This window comes from Mastigoproctus giganteus, chromosome 2, assembly GCF_048544385.1.
Source record: "Mastigoproctus giganteus isolate SK-2022 chromosome 2, ASM4854438v1, whole genome shotgun sequence".
In the NCBI taxonomy this organism is placed as follows: Eukaryota; Metazoa; Arthropoda; class Arachnida; order Uropygi; family Thelyphonidae; genus Mastigoproctus; species Mastigoproctus giganteus.
Genome location: NC_143576.1, coordinates 29,814,150 through 29,836,327, shown reverse-complemented (window position 1 = coordinate 29,836,327; position 22,178 = coordinate 29,814,150). Strand labels below are relative to the sequence as shown.

General features: G+C 37.4%; 1 protein-coding gene across 3 annotated transcripts in view; it reads left to right on the top strand.

Moving 5' to 3' along the window:
• Positions 1-22,178, top strand: part of LOC150089241 (solute carrier family 12 member 2-like) — a 544,391-nt gene that overhangs the window by 341,436 nt on the left and 180,777 nt on the right. For all 3 annotated transcript variants that reach the window (XM_090388535.1, XM_090388531.1, XM_090388539.1), the window contains exon 13: positions 12,029-12,184. In XM_090388535.1, the coding sequence (XP_090244661.1) occupies positions 12,029-12,184 (156 nt within the window). The remainder of the gene's footprint in view (positions 1-12,028; positions 12,185-22,178) is intronic.

The following is a 22,178-nucleotide window of genomic DNA, read 5'->3' as shown; positions in this document are numbered from 1 at the left end:
AACAGAAACCAATTGAGAAAACAGTCTGGGTTTACTTTGCTTAATTGGGACAGCATGCCGTTTAATCGGGGCCAGAGACTGCAGCACTGGAGATTACCCTACGATTGTCTCCGATGGTACCACGTGGTTCGGTTGAAATTCTGGAGGTCACAACCATAAAACAATAAAAACAATTAGTAGTCACCTGTTTATTGGGCTTTTCTGTTAGTGAAATCTGTCATAAATGGACAGTAAACTCTATCTTTTTGAATTTGCGATAATACCGACAGCTGGAATTCAGTGGGTTATTATGGTGAAATGTGTTTACACTTCCATGAAATCTTCAATCATATAAAAAAAATTAATTTTCAGATCTTCTCTTTCTTCCTATTTTTAAAGCTTTGTAACTCGTTACTCCGTTCTCACTTGCACGTATCGTGTTACTTGCAATTTGTGTGTGCCTTGTTCTTTGTTATTGATTGCTTATCTTTATACTGTTTTAAATTTTAACCCCCACCCACAAATGTCAGTGAACAGAAATGTCAACTAGTTCATATGTACATATTACAGTACGTATTAATTATTCCGATTATCACGTATATTCTTACGATTTTCACGTATAATTTAATTTTTTTAATTGCTAAGATAATAAAGGGTAAATTTGTGCTTAATATATCTTTGCTTTTATAGCCTGTGGATAATATTTCTCCTATTTTGCTAATTAGAATTGCTGTTTAATTGAATTAAAATTCAATTCACAAATGTGATCACAATGACCGTCGCTTACTGCACATCGTATAGTGAACGGTACTTTACTATGGTGAGTTCGTTGTAACGTTATTTGATTGTACAGTGAACCAATTGTAAGGGGGGGGTACATTGTATTTTTAACTATTTACGTGAAACTTCGGATAATTGGGGCAGCCGCTTAATCGGGCCAAAATGCACTAGTCCCGATGTGTCCCAAATAACTGGAATGGACTGTATTTGGATCTTAGAAAGGCTTTTGATACTGTTGCATATGGAAGACTGCTGAACAAATTGGAGCAGTGTGGCATTGGAGGAAAATTGCTGCTATGGATAAAAGGATGGTTGAGTGGGAGAAGACAAAGTGGTAATCAATGGACACTGCTCATCGTGGACTGTTATTAGTGGAGTCCCTCAGGGTTCAGTGTTGGGTCCATTGTTTTCTGTATTTATAAATGATATTGATGATGGTCTATCAAGCTTAATGTCCAAGTTTGCAGACGATACGAAGGTTGGCAGGGTTGTTAAGGATACTAATGACAGAACGCTGCTGCAAGAGGATCTAGAAAAGTTGAGCAGATGGGTTGAGAGGTGGCAAATGAAGTTTAACATTGACAAATGTAAAGTACTACATATGGGAAGCAGTAACCCCAAAGTAACCTATCAACTCTGTTGTACACACTGATAGTGGTAGAGAATGAAAAGGACCTGAGGGTAATTGTGCAGGCAGATATGAAGTTTTCTGAGCAGTGCAGATGGTCTGCAAGAGTAGCTCATGGTGTCTTGTCAATGATATACAGGAATTTTTCTTGCAGGGATAAGGAGGTGATTATCCCCTTGTATAAGGCAATGGTCAGGCCACACTGTGAGTACTGTGTACAGGTCTGGAGGCGTCATTTTAAGAAGGATGTAGAGCTGTTGGAATGAGTACAGAGAAGGGCAACAAGATTAGTGAATGGAGAAAAGGGTTTGAATGACTGAATGAACGAAGAATGACTGAAGTCTTGCAAATTAGTGTCTGGAGACTAGCACCTGCGAGAGGATCTGATTGAGGTGTATAAAGCCTTGAATGGTTTGAGCATGCTCAATGCTGATTGGATTCTTCCTCTTGCTCAGAATAATCACCTGAGAGGGTATAAATTCAAATTGACGAAAGGCAGTTGTAGGATAGATGTGTGAAAGTTTGCCTTTAGCCAGCAGGTAGTTGGTTGGTGGAACAGACTTCCATCCTTTGTTGTGGAAGTTGTTAGCTTAAATAAATTTAAGGCTGAGCTGGACAGGTATTTGGAACAAACGGAGGGGTGAAATGGGAGATGTTTTTTTTTTTTTGGCTGATACTACATAAGCTTGCTTTCTTGCATCATATGCCTATGCTAATCAACCACCTGCTAGCTAAAGGCAATCTTCCACACATCTATCCTACAACTGTCTTTCCTCAATTTGAATTTACGCCTTCTCAGGTGATTATTCTGAGCAAGAGGAAGAATCCCATCAGCATTGAGCATGCTAAAACCATTCGAGGCTTTATTTATACACCTCAATCAGATCAACTCGCAGGTGCCTAGTCTACATACACTGTAATTTGCAAAGCTTTTCTTCATAAGAGCAACCCTTTGTTCGTTTCACTAATCTTGTTGCCCTTCTCTGTACTCGTTCCAACAGCTCTACATCCTTCTTAAAATGAGGCCTCCAGACCTGAATACAGTACTTAGGTATGGCCTGACCATTGCCTTATTCAAGGGGATAATCACCTCCTTACCCCTGCCAAGGAGTGTAAATTTGAAATATAGGAACGAATATTTTAAAACATAAGAAATGTATTCATTGGGTGCGAATCAGATTGTAAATATGTTTATGGTAAGGAAACATTGCATTCTTTATGGTTTAGGAGAAAATTATTTTAAAATATATTCAACATAATTAATTAGAAATATTGGACATTAACTGGACATCAAAAAAGGAAGAAGAGGGATAATAGCATCACCTTACAAATAAATTCATTATTTGTTTCTTTTGTTTTTCGGTTTTTAGGAGCATTAGCAACTAAGGCCATATTGCTCCGGGGATATGCGGTGGTCATTCCCTGACCTGATGTCAAAGGCTAAATTAATAAAAGTCTGTTGACTTTTATTAATTTAGCCTTTAAAACTAAAGGAATACATTCAGGGCATTCCCCAGCACTACAGGTTAAACTACTAACAATCTATCAAGCTTTACCTTCTATCACTGGTGGTTCCATGTGACAACTGGCAAGCCTAAAGAATGTGATAGACTTTCAGTGTTCACACTCATTTTCGATTAGAAATGCATTAACTTAAAACACCTGACCAGTAATATCCACTGACAATGTTCACAACTCCAGCTGGTTTCTGTTTTCTAGTCACACTGACCCAGCTGGTCAAGATGCTGAGGCTTTTGCAATTACTAATGACCTTGCACAGATTGTTCATTTACCTACAATAATACTGGACAATCCTAATCATACAGCCAACACACTTGATCTTTTTCTCAAAAACAACCCTTCTACGTACACAGTCATAGTGAGAGGCCCTTTAGGCACTTCAGATCACAACTTGGTGATTCTCTTCTCCAATGGAGCCTTTATCTAATGGCTATTCCCAACCTCGTGTTGTTTGGCATTACAAGAATGCAAAATGGGATGACCTGCGAGATTTCTTTTCCTTGGTCAGATTACTGTTTCAAAACTTCTGCTGTCAACGTTTGCTCAGATCGTGTCAGTGAAATTATTCTTGTAGGAATGGAATCATTTATCCCACACTCCACTTTAAAATCTCGTCCTTTATCTAAACCTTGGTTTTCCAATAAATATGCTAAGGCTCTTCAAGAGAAGAATGTTGCATATCGTAATTGGCTTGTTTCTAATTCTTCAGTTTCTTTTTCTGCCTACACCAAAGCCCGCAACAATTGTAAAGCAGTTATTAATCAGTCCAAACTTCTTGATTAGACTGGGGTTTGAGCCCGTGACCACCAAATACGGAGGATGCGGAAAGGTCAGGGAATGACCACTGCATATCCCCGGAGCAATATGGCCTTAGTTGCTAATGCTCCTAAAAACCAAATAACAACAACATTTTCTGCCTACACCAAAGCTCGCAACAATTGTAAAGCAGTTATTAATGTCCAAACTAGAGTCCGAACAGGCTAAGAGTAGAAAACTTTCTTCTTGCCCTAATGGTACCCGAGCATTCTGGTTTCTTGCCAGAGCTATTGGCCGCAAATTTCGCCCATCTCTGCTACCACCTCTGTCCAAACCAGATGGTTCTGTTCTCACTTCAGCCAAGGGTAAAGCTGACCTGCTAGCATCCCATTTTTCTTCAAACTCATGTATTAATGAACTTTGGTAAAATATCTCCCACCATTCCTAACATGCTCCATTCAATGCTTCCTGTGGTCTTCCGCCAAAAGGATGTCAGAAGGATTTTGACGAATCTTGATGCTAAGAAAGCTCCAGGTCCCGATGGTATTTCTCCACTTGTTCTCAAAACCTGTGCTCCTGAACTTACTCCTATTCTTTGCCGCCTTTTTCACTTTCTTATTCCAAAGGGGTTTTTCCCTCTGCTTGGAAATTTGCTCATATCCAGGCAGTTCCTAAAAAGGGTGACAAATCCCTCTCATCCAATTATTGTCCCATTGCAATTACTTCTACTCTTTCTAAAGTAATGGAGAAATCAATTAACCGCCAACTCTTAAACTACCTAGAAATTTTCCGTCTGATCAATAACCAGCAGTATGGATTCCATCAGTGTCGATCCACTTGTGATATTCTCGCTTATGTTACCCATTTATGGACTAATTCAATGGAAAGGTTCGGTGAAATACAAGTAGTTGCTCTTGACATCTCAAAGGCTTTCGATTTTGTTTGGCATAAAGGTCTTTTAAACAAGCTTCCATCTTATGGTTTGCCAACTGTTTTTAGTAATTGGTTATCCAGTTTTCTCTAATTGCTCACTGAGGGTGATGGTAGATGGCTCTCTGTCTTCTAACTTCTCCACTAATGCCGGTGTCCCCCAAGATTCAGTTCTTTCCCCCATTCTTTTCCTCTTGTATAGCATTAGCATTAGCATTAATAGAGGCATTTGATGCAAGAAAGCAAGCTTATGCAGCATCAGCCAAAAAAATTAAAGTAAAATAAATAAATAAAAAATAACCACTTCCACTTCACCCCTCTGTTCGTTTGAAATACCTGTCCAGCCGAGCCTTAGACTTATTTAGGCTATCAACTTCCACGACAAGGGATGGAAGTCTGTTCCACCTACCAACCACCCGCTGGCTAAAGGCAAATTTCCGCACATCTATCCTACATCTGTCTTTCCTCAATTTGAATTTATGCACTCTCAGGTGATTATTCTGAGCAAGAGGAAGAATCCCATCAGCATTGAGCATGCTCAAACCATTCAAGGCTTTGTACACCTCTATCAGATCACCTCGCCGGTGCCTAGTCTCCAGACACTGTAATTCGCAAAACTTAAGCCTTTCTTCGTAAGAGCACCCCTTTGTTCCATTCACTAATCTTGTTGCCCTTCTCTGTACTCGTTCCAGCAGCTCTACATCCTTCTTGAAATGAGGCCTCCAGGCCTGTATACAGTACTCTAGGTGTGGCCTGACCATTGCCTTATACAAGGGAATAATCACCTCCTTATCCCTGCTAGAAAAATTCCTATATATCATTGACAATACACCATGAGCTACTCTTGCAGCCCGTCTGCACTGCTCAAAGAACTTCATATCTGCCTGCACAACCACTCCCAGGTCCCTTTCATTCTCTACCACTGTCAATGTAGTACCACAGAGTTGATACGTTGCTCTGTGGTTGCTGTTTCCCATATGTAGTACTTTACATTTGTCAATGTTGAACTTCATTTGCCACCTCTCAGCCCATCTGCTCAACCTTTCCAGATCCTGTTGCAGCAGCATAGTGTCAGTAGTGTCCTTGACAACCCTGCCAACCTTCGTATCATCTGCAAACTTGGACATTAAGCTTGATATACCATCATCAATATCATTTATAAATACAGAAAACAATAAAGGACCCAACACTGAACCCTGAGGGACTCCACTAATAACATTAGTCCACGACGAGTAGTGTCCATTGATTACCACTCTGTCTTCTCCCCCTCAACCACCCCTTTATCCATAGCAGCAATTTGCCTCCAATGCCACACTGCTCCAATTTGTGCAACAGTATCAAAAGCCTTCCTAAGATCCAAGTATATAATATCAAAGTTATTCCCTGCATCCAGTTCTTTTGTGACTGCATCATAGTATCCAATCAAATTGGTCAGGCAAGACTTCCCCTTAACAAAACCATGCTGTGTCTGAGCTATAACTGAAGTCTTTTCTAGATGATCCTGCAGTGCTTCTTTAACCAGTGCCTCCATTAATTTTCCGGGAACAGAAGTTAAACTCACAGGTCTATAATTACTTGTGTCAGCCTTTGATCCTATTTTGTGAATTGGGGTCACATATGCACATCTCCAGTCCATGGGTACCTCCTCTGAGTCCAAGGAAGCTCTCATAATTATGGCTAAGGGTTTGCTTACTTCCTCTGCTGCCTCCTTTAATATAACTGGATAGATCCCATCCACCCCGGGTGCCTTTCTTGTGTTTATCTTCAACAATTTCTCCTCCACTTTACTCTCAGTTATTACAAGATTCTCTAGCTTACTGCCAGAGTTGAATACACCTCTGGCATTCCCCTCACTGAATAACTCCTCATGTGTGAATGTTGATGCAAAATATTCATTTAGTTTGTTAGCTACCTGAGCAGGATCATCAACAGATGACCCATCGATATCAAGTGGACCAATCTGATTCATCCCCTTCCTTCTAGAGTTTACATAAGTAAAGAACTCTTTGCTGTTTTTCTTCGCATCCCTTGCCAAGGATTTCTCGTAATCTGCCTTCGCCTGCCTAACCTCCTTTGTAACTTGGTTACAGATCAACTTGTATCTATCATAGGCTTCTGTGTCACGTGTTAATTTGTATGTATCCCATGCATTTTTCTTCTCTGCCATATGCCTCATTAGTTCATCTGACGTCCATTTAGGCCTAAACCTTGAACAATAATTCTTAGTTGGTATGTAAAGCCTAGTAGCTTCCAAGATAAGTTCTTTGAATGCTTCCCATTTTGAATTTGCTGTTGGTAACATCATCAGTTGATCCCACTGTATAGAATTTAAATACTGTCTGTCCATCGTAGTCGCCTTTACAAAAGCAATACCCCTTCCCTTTACCCCTAATGGTAGTTACCTCTTTGAGTAAATCCCACTTCAGAACACTGTGATCACTGCCACCTAGTGGTTCATTTATCTGCAGATTCTTAATGCATGAAGAATCACTACTGATAATCAAATCAAGAGTATTACTCCCTCTAGTTGCCTCCTGAACATGCTGATGTAGAAAACAATCATCCAATAAATCCACAAAAGCCTTGCTAGTGTGTGAGTGACCAGCCCCCAAATTCCAGTCAATATCTGGGAAATTAAAATCCCCCATAATAAGACTCTCTGATTTACTGGCCCACTCTATTTCCCTGTTCAGTTTCTTATTATACTCATCAGAGTCATTAGGCCTATAGCACACTCCTACTCTCAATTTTGATCCCCCAATGCTTATGTCACACCAAACTGACTCGACACTGCACTGTCCAGCGATGTCGACTGGCTTCACTTCCTTGGATTTTATGTATTTCTTAACTAATAGCATAACCCCTCCTCCCTTCCTATCCTGTCTATCTTTTCTGTAGACATTGTACTCCCCAAATTCCTGTGCTGCATTCCTTATATCTGTGTGACACGATGTCTCTGAAATCCCAACAATATCTGCCTTTGATGTTTTGAGCAATACCTCAAATTCATCAAATTTATTTACTAGACTCCTAGCATTGGTGTACACGCAAGTATACATGCACCTGCTCTTCCTCTTAGCCACCCTAACACAACCCATGTGTTTACTTGTACCCCAATGATTCCCAGCAGTCTCTGAAATATCCTGCATCTTATTTTCCAGGCTGCTGCTCATTCCAATAGAAGCAGTGCAAGAATCACTTTCTCCTCTGCCAGTGGCTACTGTTAATCTATTAGTCCTTGTATCCCCCCCAATCTAGCAGTTTTCCGACCCACCTAACACTGCCTCGATAGCATCTGCAAACATTCTTGCACCCTTTCTATTTAAGTGTATCCCATCCCTGTAGAAGCAGTCTCTCCTGTTAACAATGATCTTATATTAATGATCTTCTTCCATTGACTGGAAATCCTATCCATAGTTTTTCCGATGATAACACATTGCATTCTACTTTCCATTTTGAGAAACCTTGCCCTGCTCAATCAGCTTCAATTTCTCGAAAATCTGCTACCAATTCCTTAAATGACGATCTTCGGGTAATTCTCCAGTGGGGCAATGACAACTTAGTTGATTTCAACCCTTCTAAAACTCAGTCTTGTCTTATATCTCGCAAAAAGAATTCTTCTGCTCCTTTGCTTAACTGTAGTGACACTCCGATTTCTAGGCAAAATGATATATCTCTTTTGGGGATTACTCTGACTTCTAATCTCTCTTGGCACAAGCACATTACAAATATTGCTTCCTCTGCATCTAAAAAACTTGGTTTTCTCTTTCGCTCTCGGCGTTACTTTTCTTCCAAACAGCTGCTCACTCTGTATAAATCGCAAATCCGCTCTGCCATGGAATATTGTTCCCACATCTGGGGTGGTGCCCCCAAAACCTCTCTCAGGCTTCTTGATTCCATTCAGAAGAGGGCAGTTAGGTTAATTAATGATTCATCTCTAACAGAGTCTCTCCACTCGCTTTCTGATAGACGTACTGTTTCTGCTGCATGCCTCTTTTACAGATACTTCCATGGGTACTGTTCTTCTGAATTGGCTTCTATAATTCCCGCTCTCTCTTTCAAAACAGTCCGAACACGTGCCTCCACCAGCCAACATCCAGTTACTGTCCAACTTCAAACTCACAGAACCAACTTTTCATCTTCCTCGTTTATTCATTCAACTGGCCTTTTCTGGAACAACCTTCCTTCATACGTATTTCCTGAAAATTAGTCTACAGAAGTTCAAGTCCAATGTCAACAAATATCTTCTTTTGTCTTCTCAACCTCCAACCCAAGCATGGTACTAAGTACTATAGGTTCTAATACCTCTCGTGTTTGGGGTTTACCTAAAAAAAAAAAATAAATAAATAAAAAAGATTTTTTCTTACTCCCCAGTATTTATTGATGGTTTGTACTAATTTTATTATATATATATATATATATATATATATATATATATTTAAAATACTTAATTTAATTTCATGAAACCCAGGAAGACGAAATAATGCAAATTACCAGTTAACAAGCTCATGTACTAAATAGGTGTACTTGCAGTGAAGTATTTACTTCTGAAGGCTATGTTTTGCTAATTTTCAGTAACAGAAAGAGTTTGATATCAAAATACATTTTATTTCCACAAATTAAAACTCTGTGAGCAATGAGAGTATAAGTATCATTTATACAAGCTATGTATTATTATTGTTACATAGCTAAAGTAACGTGCAGCTTTATGGAGCTTTCTTTAAAAAAAAAAAAAGAAATTAGGAGTCATGCTTTTGTCATTCACTTTATTCTATAAATGATATGCACTGTATCAAAAAAAAAAAGATTAATTTTGAAATCTGTATTTTTATCTTAATATGTTTTGCTAAACCAATACATAAGTTATATGTAGTTATATATAACCTATGTATTAGGTATATATAATTATATATAGTTATATGTAACGTCTAGGCTCACATAACTTTCAAGTCTTTAGTTATAGGCTAACATAACTGAAGTCTTTTGAAATGGATTTATGATATTGTTTGAATTTCTGCAAAAGTGCTCTAGTGAAATAAATGTTTTGTTTTTCCATCAAGAGTAAACTAGGCCATGTGCAACAAAGGTTATTAGTCACCTTTTGTATGAAAAAGGTGCTCTTTTTAGTATATTTTATGTGTATTGAAATGCTGCGATAAAAGTTAAAGAATTTTTGCAAAGACAAAGGAATAAAACCTTGATATTCAGATTTTTATCTAAATAATAAAAATTAAGTTATGAAGATAACTACAGGTTATCTTCATAACTTCAGTCCTTTGTGTGCTGTAATTTTGAATTATGTAAGCTTTATCAAAAGGATAAACAGAAACAACAACAACCATAGTAAGTTAAGCTTATAATCCAAGCAATTGAAATATTTTTAGTATGTGTGTGTGTGTGTGTGTGTGTGTGCTACTGTTTTAAGTTTCCCATATAAAAGGTGCAGTATTTACATGTGGTGCCAAGCAGTGGGGATGACAAAACATAACTATCATAACATAAACTATAATGATATTGCCAAATACTTCAAGTTTCAAAAATTACTTTCTAATTAAGCTAGCCTTCCCCAAAGGGGAAAGGTCTCAACTTTTTCCTTTAAATGAATGTGCTCAGTTAATCTATCACTCTTCTAAAATTAATTTTTTTTTTTTTCCATTCCTTCCAAAAGTTTATTTATTATGCAGTGTTATTCAAAAATCTTTATTCCTTTAATCTTTACTCCACACTTAAAGTAATGTTAACTTCACCGCTTGTATTTCTTTTCATTCACACTTTCTATAACAAGGTGCTTAAGGCCGACTGGGCTAGCCAGGTGGGTAAAGTGTCTGCCTGGCAACCCAAAGGTTGTGGGTTCGAATCCCGCCTCGGGCTTGGATCAAAGTACTGCAAAAACCTTGGGAGGTGCACTATGGCCACAGAAGCTGATGCGCCAACAACTACCAAAAAAAAAAAAAAAAAAGAAGGTGCTTAAGTCACTGCAAAAATTCATTACAGCCAAATTTTGCTATAGAGAAATTAAATCTTACCAAAAATCAGAGAAATAAATAACATTTTATTATAGAGATGTTCAACCATAATGAATAATAGTAATAATATTCACTATATGGTGCAAGGACACCACAGGCTTTTGCTGCACTGGCACAAAAAAAAAAAAAAAAAAAACCATAAAGTAGATAAAAACATACAAATTAGTATATGCTTCCCTCCTCATACAGGTAACTATCCAGTTGATCTTTGAATTTATTCGAATTGTCAACCTTAGTTGCCTGCGAGGGCAACTTGTTCCAGCAATCAATGACTCACTGGCTAAAATAAATCTTCCTATAATCTAGTCTAAACCTCAACCCATATAATTTGAATTTATGGCCTGTAGTTCATAACAGTGAAATACAGTAAATGCAACAGTAAAAGTAAACATAACAGTAAATGCAACAGTAAAAGTAAACATAACAGTAAATGCAACAGTAAAAGTGAACATAGCAGTAAATTCCCACTTTCATTCATTTTACTGATCATTCACTCAAACCTCAATCAGGTCACCACCTCTGAGATGCCTGGTTGCCAAGCTCTGTAATAATTACAGGAATACCTCACATAGCGCGGTTAATTCGTGCCAAAAAAATACCGCGCTATGCGAAACTGTGCTGATCGAGGTATTATTAGTATGTATTTTAATGTAATGTGTTCCGATTATATGGGTCAAGTTGCAAAAATATATAGGTATTTGTTTACCATAAATTGATGCACACGAAGTTTTTGCAAAAAAAGAAATTAAAATGATAAAAATGAAAAATACTAGTAAGTACAGCAGAAATGATTTTTATTGCAGTATGTACATACCAAAAGAATATAAGTGAAGTATGTACTGCATTTTTATTTTGAAAAATAACTGATCAGCTTAGTTTGCAGTTTTTTCTTCTTTTTATCTGCATACATCTCTTTATAACATTGAATGTCATTTTGCAACGCCTGCCTTACTTTCATACCTTGTTCGATGTTTGGATCTAGAACTCTCAGCGCTATTACATTTCTTCTTTCCACTCATATTTGCATATAAAGGTGTAACGTTTTTAAAAAATAATCTTTAATAAAAATACACAGCAAAAAAATTTTGTACAGCTTACGCACGGTGAACGACCTCACCGCTTGGAATCTAGAGTGTTTACTAATGTATGAATGCTAGCAGAGTCAGTATATAATGGGAGTTGCAATAACAGTCAGCGTGGCCTTGAATCCATAATGTATTGGTGCGTAAGGCAGTTAATTTTTTTTTCAATTTGTAAACCGTGCTATAGTGAAACCCGCACTGTTCGAGATATTCCTGTATACTAAATTATTATCAGAAATTTTGCTGAAGATTTTTTTTACTGCTTTTTTGTTTTTTTCAATAAACGTCTTAATTTCTCCTTACTGTATGTATTATTTTTTTTTCAGGCTTTCGCCCAGCATTTAAATATTATAATATGTGGTTGAGTCTCCTTGGAGCCATATTGTGCCTTGCTGTTATGTTTATCATGAATTGGTGGACTGCACTAATTACATATGCTATTGTCTTGGCCTTATATATTTATATATATTATAGAAAGCCTGGTAAGAATAGTTTATTTTTATAAATATTAAAGTATACTTATTGTTGTAGATTTGACGGACATAAAACACGGAGTGCAAATGTTCACTTTCTACACTGCACTGTGTTCCTAGTTTTAAAGGATTTTGAAAAGCACAAACGAATAAACACTATGCTTACTGAGAATACCTTGTCTCTTTTATTGGCTAAGTGCATTTGAAGAATGAAGAAAAATTAAACGAGTAAAATAAAATGAAACACTTAGAGAACATTTCATGAATTTGTCAAGACAACTGCATCTTTTGTCAGTTATTTAAGAAACATTCAGTTAAGTGAATTTCAGAACACTGAAATTTGAATGAAAACAAAATGCTAGCCAAACATGAATTCCAAAAACTTTTTAAAATAAAAAGGAGAAGTTTTATTTTCCAATTCTCCCTCCTCCAATCTTGCAAAAACCAGTATGACCAGTAAGTGACAAAACAGCCAAAAAATCTTCTTCACAGCTGCCATCATGTTGAATCAAATGAACAAAGCATACGAAACGTCAGTTGACTCATCAAGTGCCAGTTAAAAAGCAAAATACACATCTTTTGATTCTACTTAATAATTCATTGAATATTACATCTGAATATTACAAACTTGATTTGAAACTGTATCATTACTCAAAGGAATATTTTTGGTGGAGCTAATCAAGGTAACTCTGTTTTTCTTTTGGTCATATGCTAACAGGCATTTCTAATGATAACACTACACAATTTTTTTATTATTTCACCACTAGAGTAAGGCAGTGATTTCTTTGCAATTATAGTTGAGAAAATAAATGAAACTTCATTCGCTAACACTTTACTACTTATTAGCTTGACCTAAATTTAAACTATTTTTAAACTAAGCACATGCTTCTTGATTAGACCGGGGTTCGAGCCCGTAACCACCAAATACGGAGTATGCGGAAAGGTCAGAGAATGACCACTGCATATCTCCGGAGCAATATGGCCTTAGTTGCTAATGCTTCTAAAAAACCAAATAACAACAAAAACCAAAAAAACAACAACATCATAAGTAAAGGCTGCAAGACAGTTTGGCAAAGATGTCCAAAACAGTGAGCAGCAAAAGATTGAAAGTTGTTTCACAACAGTGCACTTGCACACTTCTAACTTCTCATGCTACAAGATCTCACTAAGCATTGTACTGTTTTTACCACATTTCTCTTAATCACCTGACCTCTCAGAAAGTGATTATTTTTCAAAAGTGAAACAAGATTCACAAGTCTGTCAATTCTGTGCAAACTTAAGGTTATTGATGCAACGTACGGTTCCCTCATTGTGGTCAGAAAAATATCAGAACTGCTACCAGCAGTTGTGAACTTGTTCAGTGATGACAAAAGTGCATCAGTGCTCAAGGAGTGTACTTTGGGAATGTAACTGTGTCCAGGTTTAGCTGTGCTTTGTATAAAAGTCTGGATACTTTTTTGACCGTATCACATATTTACAAAAAAAAGCAAGTATTGTTTGAATTCCATGACAGTGGGTATGGGCCTTTGGGTAGAATACAAAAGTTTATAAGAATCTGCACATCTAGGAGGTACTCAGCTTCAAAGTTAGTATAATAGAAAAGTTATTTGCAAAAATACTATGCTGGTACAATAGTTGAGTGATGGCAACATTTTCTACTGATTAACTTATGGAAAGTTGTTTCAGATTTTCATGTAAGCCAAGCAGTGTGCCTGTTTGTGTGTAAAAAAATCTGAACAATTTTTCCATAAGCTTATTGAAAAGTACAAGCAGACAGAAATTGACTTGATTTAAGTCTCCTTTGTATAAAACTATACAGGATGTCTCAAAAATATTGGTACAAACGTTTAGGGGAGGTAGGTAACATCTAAAGGAATGTGAATCGCATAGGAACCTATTGCCGGAAACGTCACGGGAAAGTAGTAGCAGAGGCACAAGAAGCAGAAATGACAAGACAGTAATTAGTGGCAAACATTTATTTGACATAATATTAACAATGGAGTAAGAGATGGATGCATTTCATGATGTTACAACAGATGCTCGAAGGTTCCACCATGAGACGCAATGCATGCGTGACACCGACGCAGCATGGATTGGCGACACAGTCGAACACACCTGGAGTTTCTTTGACAGTAGCAGCAGTGCAGACGAGTCTCACCACGAGATCCATTTCCATCTCCACAGGCGACTCATACACGATAGATTTGAGGGCTCCCCCACAGAAAGAAATCAAGTGAGTGTGTGGGGGCCAGGCAATGGGTCCACCACAGCCAATCCATCAACGTCCAAAATGCCTGTTAAAATGGTTACAACACACCTTCCATAATGGGCAGGCGCCCCATCATGTTGAAACCATATGTTGCGTCTCACATTTGCTGGAACATTGTCAAGTAACCCTGGTAGAACTTGTTCAAGAAAGATCTGATATTTAGTGGAGTTCATGCGGGATGGTAACAGGTATGGGCCAACTAAGTAGTCACCGACCATACCTGCCCACACATTTATTGCGAAACAATGTTGTATCGCATGGGGGCGCACACCGTATGGTTTGTCGTGAGCCCACACATGAGCATTGTGCTGATTGAATAAGCCTCATCCGTGAACAAAACATAGGCTGGAAAATTCAAGTCTTGAACACTTTCTTGGAGAAACCACTGCACAAAAGCCACACGTGCAGGATGATCTTGGGGGAGCAGTAACTGAACCCTTTGGAGATGAAAGGGGTGTAAGGAATCGTCATGCCAGACACGCTGTACACTGCAACAAGGCACTCCTAAGGCAGAGGCAACAGCACGTGTGCTGGTAGTAGGATTATTCTGGACTGCATTCAGCACACTTTCTTCCATGGCAGGAGTTCGCGTCGAACGTGGTCTGCCCACACTAGTCCTGTTACCTCTAAATGACCCATAATTGCACAAATGTTGATGCACACACGCAAACAAATGGTGGTCCGGTACATGTCTGTCTGGGAAGTGTTCTCCATGAATTTGTTAAGCAGCTAGTTCATTGCCCTCTGTTTATCCATACACTAGGTGCATGTCTGCCAGCTAACAGTTTGTATATCAATGCAGCATGCTCTTTCTGCGGCGACTACTGCTTGAATGAGTAAACCAGAAATTTTCCCTCTTGCGAACTGATGAACAGCGCTGCGTACTGATTTACGGTGATGTTTCCAGTTATGGGTTCCTATGCGATTCACATTCCTTTAGATGTTACCTACCTTCTCTAAACGTTTGTACCAATATTTTTGAGACACCCTGTATAGTTTGAAACAGTAAAAACTAATATACATATATACATTTTGTGTACAGTGGTATTGCAAATACATCCACAGCACACTAGCTGTGACTGCATTTGCAATCAGGAGCCCCCTCCCTCAAAAAAAAAAAAAACAATATGTATATATTTGCATTTCATTTTCCTGTATTAGCTTCTATCTGTCTGCAGTAGTCCCTTCACCTGTCTATTTGTTGATGTCCTCCAAAATCTTTCAAAAACTAGGAACATAGTGGATGTAGAAAGTTTAAAAAAAAAAAGTGCACTCAATTCATAATATACTCAAAGTACACTCAATTTACTAGGAACTACTTCCAGTGTGCCACTGTCATGCATTCACTGATGATGTTAAATTTTAGAGTTTCTTGTATTGCAACTTCTAATGTTTATTTTTGGCTACAAGATTTTAGAATTTTATGGTCAAGGGAGAGGGAAAGGAGTCATTGAAGTGCTGTTCCAATTTGGTTTTCTAAATGTGATCAGATGTGTTTGACTATAATTAAAAAAGGTCTAGGAGTGTTACTTTTGACTTTATTCAGAATGTTCACAGCCTCTCCGATAAAATCTTTGTTCTTTATTACTCTAGGTGGCTGTTCTTCACTAGAAAGAAACTGCTTTCTCACATCTGTACAGAAGGATTTTATTAAAAATTTGAAATAAATTGGTGAGCTGTTCCAATTGTTAGATGATTTACATTGATATTATTACTTTAATTGAAATATGACATGAGGATTGTTAAGATTTGGCCTGTTTTTCTGAGGTGGTTAATCATTAGAAGGGTGTTTTTAGTTCTATTAGAAGGGGACAGGACATTCTTATTTTTCTTTGGTCTGTGAGTTGATTATGGTTAAGAATTAGGTACTTATTCAGATTGGAATTAAAGCTGTGATTTTAAAGATTTGTAAATCTTAGCTTTTTTGTTTTATGCAGCTGTTTATGTGCCCCCTTCTCCAAAAAAAAAGGTTTGAGAGGTTTCCCCAAATTATTCATCATTTGCATACATGGATGATTTAGTTCTTTTTTTTATGCAAATTCCCACCATTCACTAGAAGAAAACATTCTTTTTTCAACAATTTTCTGATTAGTCAACGCTTAACAAATGTACTATTTCTCACAGTAAAACTTGTATGCTGGTTTTCAAAGGCACCCGTTTGCCAACCTGTCTTCCTCCTCTCATAAAAATTAATGTTAAATCTCTCCCTTTTCTAACTACCACAAAATTACTTGGATTACCGCTTGATAATCGCCTTACCTTTCTCTCCATCTGAATCATCTGTTGGACAAACTTAGAAAATTTGTCTTTCACAATGTTTGCATTTCCCGTCAGGATTGGGATCTGAACTATAAGATTTTGCATACACTATACAAAGCTGTTATTTTACAAATTACCACTTATGCTGCTGCAGCCTGGTTTAGACGCACTGTGAGTTGCATAGCAAGCTTGGTTCAATCCAGCGGAAAGTGCACAGTTTCCTCTTAGCACTAGTTAGGGCATGTAGAACTATCTCTACCTCTTCCTACAAGTTCTGTCTGGTTCACTACCTTTAGACATTTAATTTACCATGGGCTTTCTTACTTCATTTGTAAAGGCTCCCTGCAGAATTCAATAAAATTCAAATTGACATTTCCTCCAGTCCTCAACAAGAAAACAACGAATTTTAAAAATTGTTCATGACCATTGGCAACTTCAATGGTTTGATTCCCAAAAAGGTTTAATTGCAAAATTATTTATTCCAAAAGTTTATTCTCGTTAATAAAAACACTTAAATGGTTTTTTCTCCCAATATGTTTTCTAACTTGCCTATTTCCACCTTTCAAACTCCAAACTTTGCCTTTGCAGTTCTGTCGAGGATTTTACCCACATTCTTTTCTTTTGTCCTATTTACAATGAATTACAATGACAGATGTGCGGAAGTTTGCCTTTAGCCAGCGGATAGTTGGTTGGTGGAACAGACTTCTATCCTTTGTTGTGGAAGTCGATAGCCTAAATAAATTTAAGGCTGAGCTGGACAGGTATTTGGAATGAACGGAGGGGTGAAATGGGAGCAGGTTTTTTTTTTTTTTTTTTTTTTTTTTTTGGCTGATGCTGCATAAGCTTGCTTTCTTGCATCATATGCCTATGCTAAATGCTAATTTCGGTCACAGTTTGTCTGTCACTGGTCCTGTTATTCCCAGTGTGGAATCTGTCTTCATTTCCTGTCCTACTTTCTTTCGGTCCCTTCAGAATATATCACGCTCTTTCTTAAAAGACGACCGTTATTATCTGAATTATAAACCTATTTTGTATTTATCAATCAATACCTACATTTAACTTTCTTAAATTCATTCATAATTCCCAAATTCTTTCAGAACTTCACCAAGCTTCTCCCTTAATTTGTTAAATTCTTAATTTTAAGGAATGTATTCAAAAATTTACTTGTTGCTATCAGTCTGGTAGCACAAATTGTATAAGCATTTATCTTAACTGTTTGCCCATATTCCTTTTATGTGAAATTTGACATTTTGTAAACACTATTTACAAAACATGTTTTGTAAATAGTGATTAAGTTTATATTTAAACAGCACCTTTGTTTTCTTTAGATTTTGTGGTAAAGTATTCTCTTTACCACCTTCAATGTTATTTTTTATTCTAATTAAAACTTGAATGTTATGAACTCTTACAGGCAGTAACATAACTTATGTCATTATTTTGTTAAAATTTATTGTATTGAACACCTGTTCATGTCTTGGACTAATTGGACATCAATTGTTGGACCGGATATTTATTAACTTTAATATGGTTAATTTTTTTTTGAATATTTAATTTCTTTTGTATAATTAGCATTAGTAAAGGAATATGATGCAAGAAAGCAAACTTATACAGCAACAGCCAAAAAAAACCAACCTTCTCAGGTTGTTTGCCTAGTTCTGCCTTGAATCTATTTAAGCTATCAACTTCTACGACAGATGGAAGTTTGTTCTAGCAATCAACCACCCACTGGCTAAAGGCAAACTTCTGCTCATCTATCCTAAAACTGTCTTTCCTCATTCTGAATTTATACCCTCTCAGGCAATTATTCTGATCAAGAGGAAGAATTCCATCAGCATTGAGCATGCTCAAACCATTCAAGGCTTTATACACCTCAATCAGATCCTCACAGGTGCCTAGTCTCCAGACACTGTAATTTGCAAAACTTAAGCCTTTCTTTGTAAAGGCAACCCTTTGTTCCATTCACTAATCTTGTTGCCCTTCTCTGTACTTGTTCCATCAGCTCTACATCCTTATTAACAAAAGGATGTAGAGATTAATAAATACAGAAAACAAAAATGGGCCCAACGCTGAACCCTGGTTGACTCCACTAATAACATTTAATCCACAAAGAGCAGTGTCCATTTATTACCCGCTCTGTCTTCTCCCACTCAACCATTCCTTTATCCATAGCAGCAATTTGCCTCCAATACCACACTGCTCCAATTTGCACAGCAGTCTTCCATGTAGAACAGTATCAATAGCCTTTCTAAGATCCAAATATATGATATCAAAGTTATTCTTTGCATCCAGTTCCTTTGTGACCACATTATAGTATCCAATCAAATTGGTTAAATAAGACTTCCCCCTTAACAAACCCATGCTGTGTCCGAGCTATAACTGAAGTTATAGAGCTTGTTTCGCAAATTCCCCGCAACTAGTAACTTAATCACATTTAAAAGGATGAAAGCCAAATAAGACGAAAATCGAAAAAGATGCCTGGATTAGCTTTTACTCGAGTGTAAACAAGGACACGGACAGTAGAATCATCTGGAAGAAAATACAAAAGCTTAATGGCAAATATGTTCAGTTCCCAGCTACAATATTATATTGGGAAGGGAAGGAGTTGTCATCACCGGTAGCAGAACCAGTACGTCAGCAATATCCACCTACAACCCAACCTTTCAACAAATTAAAGAATCTTCAGAACAGCAAAAGATAAATTTTTCTACAATAGTTTCACACCCATACAACCAGCCATTCACATTAACAGAACTTTTAGGGGCACTCAATAAAACATCCAGTAGTGCTGCTGGTCCTGAATGGATCTGCTACATAATGTTTAAACAACTTGACAACAGAGCCAAAAGAACATTGTTAAAATATTACAACAGAATATTCTTAGAAAATACCTACCCAATCTCCTGGCGTTACCCAATTGTTCTAGCCTTCCCGAAGCCAGGAAAGGATCGCTCATTTCCACATAACTACCATTCAATTTCACTGACTAGTTGTTTAGGCAAAGTCCTGGAAAAAAATGGTTCACAGGCGGCTAACGTGGTTCCTGGAAACAAACAATTTGCTAAACAGTAACCAGTATGGATTTCAGAAGAATCTGTCCATGCTAGATATGATAAAAGCAGAAGCAAACATCTGTAATGCCTTCGTAAGGGGACATCATCTAGTCATGATCAATCTCAATATTGAGAAAGTGTTTGATACCACCTGGCAATACGGTGTTCTTAAAGATCTTCATTCTTTCTGCTTGAGAGGGCAGTTACCCCAATTTATTCAAAACTTCCTATGCGACAGAACGTTTTTCAGGTTAGATACACGAACAAAATATCCAAATCGTTTGAACAAGAGGAGGATGTACCGCAGGGTTCCATTCTCAGTGCAACATTATTTTCAATAAGAATAACAAACATAACACAGGATGTATCAAATACAGTAGAAACATAAGTGTTTGTCGATGATCTCATTATCTCTTGTAAATCCCAAACTATGAACACCATTGAAAGGCAGCTTCAAATTTCCATAGCTAAAATAGAATCATGGGTATTTACGGAATGGTTTCTCTCTAGCAGAAAAGAAATCCACTGCAATTCATTTTTGTAAAAAAATGCAGGCTACATCCGGACCCAGAAATATATTTAAAAAAGTGCCTGATTCCTGTTACCAACAAGTTCTGTCTATTGGGGTTATACTTAGACAATAAACTTAGTTTTGCTTCTCATATAGCTTATCTTTGGACAACTTGTCTTAAAAACTGAACATCCTAAGAGCTGTCTCTGCTATGTCCTGTGGTGCTGATATAAGCTCTCTCCTACATCTTTATAGAGCTTTAATAAGATCATGCTTGGATTATGGATCACCGGTCTATGACTCCCCAAGGAAAAGTTCCCTATTACATCTGGACCCCATCCAGCATAGTGCCCTTAGGATAGCTGTGGGAGCGTTCAGAACATCCCCAGTTCACAGCCTGTACATTGAGGCAAATTAACCTCCTCTTCATCTCAGGAGGAAAAACTTTATTGTGTAACTATGCAGCGAAGATTGGATGTAATCCATCCCACCCCAGCTGGCAGTACTTTCACCATGCTATATCACAATAAACCCAATGAAAACTGCTCCACAGGGCTTCAATTGCAAATTGGGATATTAACTTTCAGAACATATTCCAAGACCTTGCTACCTCAGAACCTCCCTGGACTGATTTCTCACCTCTCTGTGACAATTTCTTTTTAAGATGTGGAAAATCCTCCCTGGCAAATATCACCTTTCAACAGTTGCACAAATCACATTCCTTGGCCAACTCAGAGAAAGTACATATTTATACTGATGGCTCTAAAACAGATGTGGCTCTAGGTGTTGCAGCAGTTTCTTCCACCTTCTCAATAGCTGTATCCTTCCTACTGAATGCAGTATCTATACCACAGAATTATATGCAATAAAACTGGCTCTAGATAACATAAACAACTTCCATATTGAGCAATCTCTTATATATACAGACTCCTTAAGTGCAATCACTGCCATTCAATCTGCCTTTTCTCCCTTCTCTCCCCATTCTTTAAGAGATCAGTCTAAATTATTTTACTATCAAAGAGATAACCAGAAAGTTACCTTCTGCTGGATCCCTGGCCATGTCGGCATCACAGGTAGCGAACATGCAGATGCCGCTGCTAAACATCCTGACTCTGGATTTTCCATTATTAAAAAAAAAAAAAAAAAAAAAAAAACACATGTAGAAAACAATGGTCTCATCTCTGGCAAACTCAAATCAATGATAAATTGCTGCAGATTAAAAAACAGCCACAACAGTGGTTATCTAGTTTCAGGAGAAGCAGACGAGAACAGGTGATTCTGGCAAGGCTCCGCATCGGTCATTTGCATCCAACTCATCTGTATTTTCTTCTGGGAGAGAATTCTCCTCAGTGTTTCTTTTGCCAATTTCACCTAACAATCAAACATTCTCATTGAATGTCCCGAACTTTCATCTGTCTGAAAATCCAGTTTTAGCTCCCTATCCAACTTACAGGAACCTTTAACCTTATCACATTTTCTCGGTAATAAAGCAAATTTTGGAACTGTTTCAGTATTTAAAATGCATAAATTTGTATTATTATTTGTTTAAAGTTGTATAATTTCCTGTATAAGTCCCTTTCTTGTAAACAATTAAGTAGTGCCCTGTTCTTTGCTCCCTTAGCCAATGATTTTTTTGCCAGCCTAACCTTTCTGTGGTACTACTACAGATCAATTTAACTTCTTATTACTCCATTCAAAAGCTAAGTGACTGACTGCTTTTCATTGCTCTCTTTTGTATGTGCCATTTTTATACTCCATTAGACTGGCCAGCTCCATATTCATCCATCCTCTCATCTTCGTTGGTGCTATATTTTCTTAATAGTATATACTCTGTGCATTCATGGCCTTCTGCAACCATTTCTTTAAAGATATTCCATAATTCTAATTTACTTATCCTTCCTTTGCCAACTGTCC